General features: G+C 32.5%; 1 protein-coding gene across 5 annotated transcripts in view; it reads right to left on the bottom strand.

Moving 5' to 3' along the window:
• Fhos (Formin homology 2 domain containing) overlaps positions 1–11,171 on the bottom strand; it is a gene marked incomplete at its 5' end in the record, with an annotated part of 93,892 nt that extends 82,721 nt beyond the window's left edge. For all 5 annotated transcript variants that reach the window (XM_067053462.1, XM_067053465.1, XM_067053460.1 and 2 more), the window contains 1 exon segment: positions 11,062–11,171. In XM_067053462.1, coding sequence (XP_066909563.1) covers positions 11,062–11,171 — 110 coding nt within the window.
• Positions 11,172–11,397: the final 226 nt, after the last annotated feature.

Genomic DNA, 11,397 nt, shown 5'->3' with positions numbered 1-11,397 from the left:
CATCTCTTATATACGTTCGATCAGCTGATCCCCTCAGTCAGCTGACATTGAAATAACAGCTGACTCCGTAACTCCCGTACCGTAACTTATATATATATATATATGTAACTAAAAATAAAATATATATACCTCAAAAAATAAAAATTCTTACACACATTGTTTTAAATGAAATCAAGAAAAATTCATATCAAATTTCAAGAATATTCAACGACGCACTTGGTCGTGATTGCGAAACACATTTCAGATAATACGAGATCATAAAAACATTATTCTTAGAATTGGAATTAAATAATTAAAATCCCTACAAATGAAAAGTTTTATCTGACTTCGAGGAACTTTATTGCTAAATTTGAATAAAATAGCACTCTGAATAATAAAATGGACAGCCAGAAAAGACAAATATCCAGGACTAAAAAAAAAAACAAAAAAAAAAAAACATGAAGAAACAAGCATACGAATGATTTCTATTTTTTCTGATTTCAGGAACTTCCTTTTATTCTGAATTTTAAGAAAGTAAAACAACACTTTGAATAATAATCGGAAAAGAAATAAACAATCAGAACAGACAAAATACAAAACCTTAATGAAAGAAATAAAATCCCTTTAAATAAACCGCTTTCCTGAGTTTAAGAACATTTTTCCTAAATTTAAATGAAATAGAACGCTTTTGGTCATTACCCGCATATGAAATAGACAACTAGAAAAGACAAAAAGCCAAACCAAAAAATAAAAATAAATTGACAACTAAATAAAATCGACCGTTTTTGGTCAAAATCACATAACAGAAGAAATGCCGAACCATAAAAGTCATTGCATATCAAACATACAGACGAAATGCCAAACGGTCGAGCTGAAACAGCTAAGCTATATAATCGAGTATAATACTCCATTCATAATAATACTATCCTTATTTTTCCTGATAAACTTATCCCTCTTGCATAATACATTATCAGATTAAAAGAAATTTTCGTTCACTAAAAAAAAAATATGCACAAACCCTGAATGAACAGTTTTTTTTTGGCGGAACCATACATCTGGACATTCTGCATCATCATTTGCATTAAACCATGGGTAATGTCATCTCTATAATTCTCTCTCATCCCATTAATTTTTTATTACCTGACTGACCAGTATGCTGTGTATTAGGGACTCAACAAAGTTGAGCAGCCGCTAGCAATTTTTTCGGGTCTTCCTGAAATCACGTACTATCGCAAGTACATGTATGGGATATGACAGTAACCTTTTTGCTAAAAATGACAATCCACTCTTAATATTATCCATTTTAGACTTTTTTTTCTCAAAAAACGATTTTAACGATTTATATTAAATTAGTTATATCAATGTATAATTGGTTTTCAACATCAGCTAGGTTATATTCTGATTGAAATGCCAAATTTTCAAAAAAAAATTCCTCTAAAATATTCATTTTGGTATATATGAAATAATTGATAGTAATTTTAACTGTGAATTGTGTGATCCACTTGTCAAGGTATCGCACTTGATTTTCAAATATTCTAACTAAATTTTATGACAATTATTTAATTTTATTAGTTTATGTTCATTCGTTATTCTATGAGTATAGTGAAACATTCCAAAATTTGTCCTTAAAAATAATGACTGCAAGTGAAATGATAAATGTATTTTTTTCATGGATTGATTGTTTGTATGAAAATTTAAATGCATTGTTTAAAAAGGAAAATTAATAACAGAAACAAATGATTTTCTGTAAAATATATTGCACTTGGTAACATGAGAATGTGGGAAAGAATGATAACATTCCTTGCTGATACAGGTCATTGTTCAAAATTGGATTATTTACAGTTACATAGATCAACATTGTTTAATGCCATGAGGCATTTTAGGAATGCGAAAAATGTTACGAATGTTTTACGACTTTTTATCAAGAAGTATAGCAAGAACAATACACGCATGCGCTATCAAGAAGTGCCGAGAACGCGCAGCTGTATCAAGACTGACACAGTCTACTGACCCATTTCGTAGCCTCTACATAACAAGAAGTACACACTGCAATGTTTTCTTAATAATTTATCTTTATTATTGGATTTGTACGTTCACTAAAAATGAACAATCGTGTGTTGGTATAATCTGTTCCAAGGGTAGCCAGTAAATCGATCGCGAGCCCAATGTTAGTCGATCGTCAAATTCTAAACTTCAAAGCAATTATAGAGGACAAAACTTTCTAGCAATAGTTTAATGAACTCTGGGAATTAGCAAAGGTCAGAAAATTTCAAGAATTCTGACAACCTGATACTTCCCGTCTAGTACAATACATTTTGACTAACGTGTTACAAACGTCACCGGACGCATTGGATTCATTATTTACACATAATTATGATTCCTTGGTTAGAGACATGCAAATTCAGTCTTCCCATACATCCAATACCTCAAGTTCTGAATAATGTTTTAGAAATAATACAGATAGTAACCCGAAATTTTTTTCATTAGATTGAAATTTTTATTATTTGATCAATTGTGCTAGTATAAAAAATGGGGATTTTTCATAGTTAATTTTGCATCCTGGAGGGAGATAGGGGAGGTGCAACACGGCCCTCGATCTTGCCCCCTTATACCCTTATTGCTAAGATTACAAATGAAATGCATTTCTCAAAATAACCATTTTTTGAGATGTTGCACTCTAGAACTGGGACAGCAATATGTTAGATTTTAGTGCAACAACTTTTATACGATAGATTTGCTTTTAAAAATATGACTCTCAAATTTTGACCTATATATGTCTATTAGTTAATTTTTTATTGGAATATAAATTTTTATTTATACAAAACCCGTAATAAAGCCGGAATGACGTCACCTCTTTCTACTACGGCTCTCCTAGTGTTATCTTTATCATTGTAGCGTAGCTTTTTCTGTCGATAGGTCAACAAAGTTAAGGATAATTTTTGGCAAATTTAACGATTTTGACGGTTGAGAATTTCTTATAAATGACAACTGGCTTAAGCAGATGAAGGATGCAGAACGTAAACGTCGAGTTTGAAGTAAATAATTTTTTTTTTTATGATTCATAATTTTAAAAAATAATTATTTTTCAAATAATGTTTTCTGAATTTATACTTTTGACAACATGAAGTTAATTTAAGATCATTTTATACATGCATGACGGCAACTATCATATAATCTACACTATGGCAGTAAAGTTAACGTGACCTAGTGTGACAGCTATCACAGCAGTAAAAATTCCAAACCAGAAAATATTGTCACGACTGTCTGTCTTGCTGCCATGATGGGACGACTTCGTCGATTTGCGATGGCATCGACACGATCGTAAATGCAAAAAAAGAACTTATAATTCTTAAGAAAGATAAAGTTGCCATAAAATCGTTAATCTTAAATACGCCATAAAATCCGGTACATAACAATTAAACTGCGTTAAATCAAACCAAGCCTAGTCGAAGGCATTCGCGCAGTCCACCGACTGAATTACACCTTCGATTACAGAAACTGAAAACAACATAACTAGCTGGAGAGCACGACCCGGGATAAATGTTTCAATTATCCAGTTCATAAATAATGGCGACTGTAAAGAGCGAGTACTCCAAGAGTATTTACTGCTATGCAATTAATACACGGTAAATGCTCTGCTCCGCTCCCACTACGTCCTGCCAGAACTCATTTCTGTATCTGCCTCTTTGACGTGGGTTCTTATCTTTACGACCATTGATGACCGGTTGTGTGTAGGATCTTAATTATAGGTTAGGTATATAGAATATCGTTTTGAAATCAAACTCGTTGCTAACAAATGCTAAATTCTTTTTTAAATATTTATTTATTGCTATTTACAACTGTACATTATAATACATTTAGTAAATCTGATCTAAGTATGCTAAATTGTAAATAAGAAAATAGGACGGCGTTAAGACAACTTAATTGAAGTGTGCTGCTCAATTAATTTTCACATTATAGAGTGTGCTAAAGAGCCTGAGAATTTCAAAATAAAAATTTAAAAAAGTTTTTTTTAAAAAAAGGTCTTAGTTTTGGCAAATTAAGTTTCTTTGGGTAGTGAAATCGATGTTGATGATTTGGTACCGTCAGATGAAAACAAGGAAACTATAAAAATACATTGTAGGAAGATAATCCGGATGGCGGTTAATAAAGATACAAAATAGTAGAAAAAAACTATTTGATGTTAATCAACGTCTCGCCTAGTTTTGAAGGAGTAAATGAAAACAAGATACACACATTGTAAGAAGTGATAGAAAATTAGAATGCATATACAAAGAAAGTAAGAACATATGCAAAAAGAAACGTTAGTTAACTTCTTATAATCTACTTCATACAGTCAGTACCATATACAACCTAGGCCTTAAACTAATGACGGATAAAACAAAGTGTATGGTTTGCAGCAGAAACGGCAATTAGTTTAGTTATTTAAATATTGGAGGAAATAAACTGAATAATGAGATTCAAATGTTGAGCGTTTATGGCAACTAAAGAAAAAACGAAATTGATGTGGGAGTATCATAAAAAAAAAACTAATCGATTCAATTATAAATTAATTTACGCAAATTAAAAATGTAACAAAAGAATAAAACGTCAGTCATGTCAGCATTGGTTTTCTCAGATCACCATAAAATTCACAACAAATGGGTCTGTATTATGGACCTACCTCTCGAAATACATACTGATATGGTTAGGATTAGAAACGGTAGCAATCTCAGTGATATAGACATAGGAGGAAATACATTTCAACAGGTTAAGTATTTAAGGTTCTGTGGTAACTAGAAAGATCGAAATTGACGAGGAAATAAAAAAGAGATTAAAGGCGAGTATTGATTTTATTTTTCAATTTAGAAATTACTTAGATCGCCCCATCTGTTCTGAAACTTAAAAGTTAAAATATAAAAAACTATTATCCTTCCTAATAGTCTTTATAGATTCGAAATGTGGCCTCTTACACTTAGAAAACAACAGCGCCTTAAGGTTTTTGAAAACACTGTGTAAAATATTTTTTTATATATTTAATATAATTTACAACTGTACAAATAATAAATACAATAAGTAAATATGTGGAATGTTTCATTAACACTTGAAAATCTTGGGAAGGAACGCTCCGTTGGTGGTACTTAAGCATCAATTTAAATTAGAAGGTCCCGTGGCCATCTTCTTTTCAGACGCCTCAGACGATTAATAGGGATTGTTAAGGATGAGAGATTAAGAATTAATGCGTTAGGATGGGTAAGGAGTTTGGAATGAAAAGACGCATATCTGTTTTGGGCCAAATCTGCAACGAATGGGATGTTAAGGATCTTTGTGGATGAGTTTATTTGTAACGTAATAAGGAGCATCAAGAATTTTGGATTGGATGCGCTCAATTCCATAAGTCCAAATTGGTCTAATTATCATAGAGTATAATATTTTTTTTTAGTGAAGGGGAGTTTAAAGCGTTTGTCAAGTAGGTATTGTAGCGATCTAAATCTACGAGCAGTTTCTTGTCGTTTTAGTCTTGTATGTGAATTCCAAGTAAGTCTCTTGTCAAGATGAAGTCTTAAGTATCGAATCTGTTCAGCAAGCGTTAGTGGAGTATTTGAAAAGGATACTATAAGACAGGAGGGTAGAGGTTTACGACGGAGAGTAAAGGTGATCTGGTGGGATTCGTAAAATATTCGGACCAAAAAAATATGAGTTAACCTGAATATAGAAGGCTTCAGAACGCGGAATCACTTGAATTGCAATCGGTAAATAAAAGTCGGGTTAATAAAGTAAAGTCGGGTATAAAGTAAATAAAGTAATAAAGTAAATAAAGTAAAGTCGGGTTTCAGTCGGGTTATAAAAGTTAACATGGCGTCAGTGATGCGGCGAGAGGGATGCGCTGGGATCATTTGAGTTCTGCTCTACCCCTCACACGTGGGGGATAGGGTGGGCTCAGAGATCCTCAGGTCGATTGTGTAAATATTGTATATTAGAGTGTAAATGTGACTAGAGACTATATTATTTTATCTATTTTTCATACAGATAGTTTGATTATGTTCATTTTGTTTATTCTTCTGTTTGTATATATTTTAAGAGAGTTTTTTTTTTTTTTTATTCAGTTATTTAATTTATTTTAGTATGTATGAGATCATTCATCACTATTACCTATTGCCCACAACTGTGTGGCAGATTGTAACATCTATCAATAAATAAAAAGTAGTAGTTTTAAAAAAAAAATGTCGAATAAGATGAGCGTGTAAGGTTGTAGGGCTTAGTAATGAACATATTCCAAAAATATTAATAAACACTGAACCGAAGAGTAACCTTCCTAGGAGTAAGCCTGATCTCGTGAATTTGGGTCTGGACGGATATCATTGGACAAATGTATACAGATATCGACTGGTGGTATCGGCAAAGAACCTTCGGGTTCAATCGGCATTTATTATTATTAAAGAAAATAAATAATTTGCTTTAAATCTGTAACTTATTAATAACGATTATATTTATTTACAAACAGTTTCTACTAAATAAAGAGTAAAACAATTTTTTTTTTTCTGACAAAGTGCAAAATCCTGAAGATTGCATTATTTTTTACAGTGTACAGTTCCGTAGATATTCATATATCAAGATAAAATAAAAACATAACTTACTAAAATATTGCGCAGGTGTTGGATCTAAAATATACTGAATTAATAGACGCTCACTAAGTTGCAAATTAACAACTCAAAAAGACAAAGAGTTGCGAGCCAATGAATCTACTTAATGTCAATGTTAAATAGGAGGGAGTTAACAACTACAAAAAGGTCTACTGGACTTGAAGCGGATTTATAACAGCTCTAGACGGCAAGGGACAAGGGACTACACAAAGAAAAGAAGATGGTTGCAGTATATAGCAGGCTTAACGATAATAAGCTCAGTATTACATTAATCAGTCTGCCATTATCCCGACATAAAACAGCGTGTTAATTACCTCCGGGGGTAATAAAGCCCCTTCTTTAATAACTGCGAAAAGAATCCGGTTGTATGAGCATAGTAATCGACTCAGTGATCATACGCGTGGTTTATCAAAGCTTGTTGGCACTAATTTTATAATTTTACTTATTATTCGTTTAAAAGAACATAGCATTAATAGTTAAAGTAGACAAATTTAGAAGTAAAAGTAATCGGAACTCATCTAACACTGAACAAACTTTATTAATATATATACACAGGATCTTAATCACTTGTAAGTGTAATCACACATATAGAATGGCTGGGACTTATGATAAAAAAATAATTCGGATGAGAACTCATGATCGGAAAAAAGGTGTTCCAAATAAAAACACCATGAAAATTAAGGGGACTTGGAATGATAATGAAGCCTGTTTAAGTAAGGCGCCCCCTAACTTCTGAATAGAAATTCATGATGCCATCTAGTGGCAAAGATATGCGGTAAAAAGCCTGGGCAGCCATCTTGGTCCCCAAAACAAACTTGGCTTGCACCTTTTCACCAAAAACTTAAAAATTAAAATTTAAAAACCTAATATACTTCCAGCAGTTCTTCATGGGTGTGAAACATGGGCTCTTACACTAAGGAAAGAACAACTCCTTGAGGTTTTCGAAAATAAAACTAACGCGGGGAATAAGATGGGTGTGAGAGGTTTTGGATTTCTTATTCTCACCTCATACATATCATAGTCAGATTTTTGATTTTTTAAAAATATTTTTCAAACTTTTGTTTTATTATTTTTTACTTGATATACCATTTTATTTTTATTGTAACATGGTTGTTATCTGGTTAGTATTAAGGACTAAACGATGGTACGATAAAGTACCACTTGGAGGGCATCCAAGTTTGTGGGACTTGGTAAGGAACGAATCCCTAAAATGTTCATAAACTCTGATCCGACGGGTAAACTTCCAAGGAGTAAACCAAAGCACAGATGAGAGGATTGCGTTAAGACTGATCTCGTGTATTTGGGTTTGGAGTGGCATATGTGTAGAGAACGATTAGTGATACCGACATCGAACCATTGGGTACGCTAAGGTTTTATTATTATTGTAAAGCTCCGTGGGTCATTGTACTAAACAGATGTTTGTATAAAAGTATTACAGAGTTTTCTATACGGATGTACTTATACTAATACTAGCTTTCTTGAAATAATATAAACTACAGCCCTCGGAGGCAAAGAATGGTACGAACAATATCCTGAGCTTCATATACATTCAAAAGCCTCTTAGCAATACGACTTAGAGCGGACAAAGATGTAAGCCAGCTTAGACCGAAGTGTACTACATTCATGTGTACTGTTAGGCCGAACATGTGTGTACATGTGTACGTGTAGAGAGTACTTCTCAGTGCACTGAATACGTGAGAAGCCTACGTGTACAAACAGCGTTTAGCGGAGCCTAGTGGATCTACCGCAGAGTTGGAGCGTTCAAACAGTACTTTCTACCAAATAAATAATAGTAAAAATATTGATTAAATAAAATATAACAATAGTAAGTAGTAACAATTCGAAATTGATTCAACGTAATCAGACGCTTTAGATAGTTACGGGTCTCTTTTGTACTAGACTATACCGCCCTCCCCCCAATAATCGATTGCTTATAAAGACCTATCTGATTTTTATGGATAACTTAATTGTTCATTGATTTACTGAGTTTAGTTAAAATCGTATGCTAAATATGTTGTAGAAACGTTTTGTTAAAATCGACGAAGCAGAATTGCGGCTTTATAGAATCGATATTACACTTGGTGATTTACAGTTTTCAGGATTGTCTCAAAAACTACTATAACGGTTTTGACTAAACACAGTACATCAATGTAGAATGAAGTGATCTTTATTATAAGTTAAATTGTATCCTCATAACAGATATTATTTATGATATTAATCATAAAAGAGATGATATCCTTATCCTGCAGAAGGACTCTGTTTACACTCTTACTTAATAGATCAAATGCAGACCTACGTAAGTAGAAAGGTCGGCAGAAAATAAATAAATAGTAACTACTATATTTCTTCTCTACCGCAGCCCTGACCATCTCCCTCTTATTCTCTTTTTAAATAATCATTAACAATTCCTAGGGTTAGAAGCGAAGCAATGAACTCACGGTACGTAGTAGGAGGCGTTAACCACTAAACCACACGAGTGGCCTTGTTATACTTGCGCATGGTGAATGGCGATTCTAATCCAGAACTAGTTTATCAGGCATTGTTTCAAATCAGGATAATTTTTAACATTTATATTCTCATTTGTTTATTTATATTTAATAATTACGAGTGTATAGAAATGAGGTATGTATTTACAATAGAAAACCCAAACGATGCTAAGTAGGACGAAACGTAATTCTCTGGGGTTTTCATGCTGATTTTTTTTTTTTTTTAAATTTGATAGATTTATTTATTGATAGATATTACAATCTGCCACACAGTTGTGGGCAATAGGTAATATTGATGAATGATCTCATACATACTAAAATAAAATAAATAAGTAAAAAAAAAAAAAATAATAAAATAAAATAAAATAAACTCTCTTCATGCTGATATATCCATAAATTCATTTTAATAGTAGTTATACTTAATGCACCATATCGCGCTGAGTCAAATGCCATAGGAGATTAGGTGGTTTGTGTTGAGGGAACATCACACAAATTTCACTTATGTCACAAACCTACTTACGTCACCAAATTTTTTATTTTTCTGTTGCTATAAGTTCATAATTTTTTAGGGTTTCTCAAGATGGAAATAACAAATATAAATTTTGTTCTTGCCAAGAATACAAATTTTATAAAATATAACGAAAAAGTTATGGGATCGGAAAATATCGTGCGGTATCAGATATCGGTATCCCGCTGGAATCAGATTTATCATTTTGACCTTTATTTATTCATAAAATTCTTTAATATTTTGTATTTATATGTTGTATATTATTACTAGCAATGAGACCTGTTTATTTTTTAAAATATACAAACATAAAGATATTTAAAATGAACATTTTTAGGAAAATTCGACATTTAAGTCCTATTAATCCATTTCAATGAGGATAGAACCATACTGATATTAAAGACTAATTAATTTCTTATTGATTCACGGAGCTTAATCAAAATCTTTACCGCCATTTTGGAGATAATTGAAGAAATGTGAAAAATCAACTCCATTAAGTGTCACTTCTGGTGGTAGTAGATTTTAGCGAAAATGTTGCTGTCACATACATAGGTTATAGGAAAGAGTTTTCCCAAACAGATACACAGATCATTTTGCGAGTCTAGGTTTTTTTAGACTAAAAAAAAAACATGTATTTCCTTCGAAACCTCCAATTCGAAATTTTTCATCTATGTTTCTACCTACTAAAAAAGAAACAGCTAGAGAGATTTTTATTTTAAGTATAATATTGATGGTTTTTTACTTTCCCTTACTTATATGAAATATATAAGTAAGGGAAAGTATTATGATTTCCTTATTATATATTCCATACATAAGTAAGTTAAAGTAAAAACCATTAACAATATACTTAAAATAAAAATCTCTGGAGCAGTTCCTTTTTATTTAAAAAGTAGAAACATAAACTCAACTTAACTAATGAAGATAGTCGGTTTTAAATAGGATCTCTCAAAAAATTTAAGATAATATTCCATATATTAATACACCTACTCGGTGTACCTATATTTTACCTAATCTCCAAGACTCAGCCCTGAAAAGTGGTTTGAAACGTTGGTTATATTTTATAGAAAATATTTTGTAACTTCACTGTACGCCCCCTGGACTATCTAAATATCTAATACTAAGTAATATTTCCCGACTTCTATCCCGTTGTGAAGATACGGCAGCCAGTCCCTCCTAGGATCGTTTCCATGCCATATCCTCACGTCGTCCTTGGGCGGTGGCCGACTGCACAAGAACTGCTAACGGGACAGACCATCCCGGGCGCCACCTTTCACTCCCATCCTAGATCTTCTGGAGCACGGACTTCTCCAAGAAGGTTAACTGAAGAGGGGATACATCGTTACTGAATTTCGCGAATATTCTCAATAAAAGGGTTTACGTTTTTTTTTTTTTTTTTTTTCAAAATCTATCTCATTATATGTGACTTTATTAAGAAAGGGATAAATCTTACATTAAAGTTTTTACTTACTTCATATTAAAATTATCGAACTCCTCCTGCTGCTCGTTGATGGATGCTTCCAGATCCAGGTATGCACCGTAGTCGCCATCTTTGTACAATTGCAACGCTGAATCGTCAACCTGAAACAGAATAATGAAACGTTAAAATCAATAAAAAAGGTGTCATTTTTTTTTCAGGGGCCTCGGAGGATTGTACGGAATGGAAGAGGAAACAAAGTTAGAAACTAGTTGGTTTGGGTGGTTATGGAGTTTATAATGGAAGGATTGATAAATAAAGGTTCGGGCTAGGTCGGTTAAATATGGAATATTAACGTCTTTATGGATAATTTTATTTGTGATAAAGTAA

This window comes from Halyomorpha halys, unplaced genomic scaffold (assembly GCF_000696795.3).
Source record: "Halyomorpha halys isolate HHAL.00 unplaced genomic scaffold, Hhal_1.1 Scaffold1123.1, whole genome shotgun sequence".
Lineage (NCBI taxonomy): Eukaryota > Metazoa > Arthropoda > Insecta > Hemiptera > Pentatomidae > Halyomorpha > Halyomorpha halys.
This window is presented reverse-complemented; position numbering and strand designations above follow the sequence as displayed.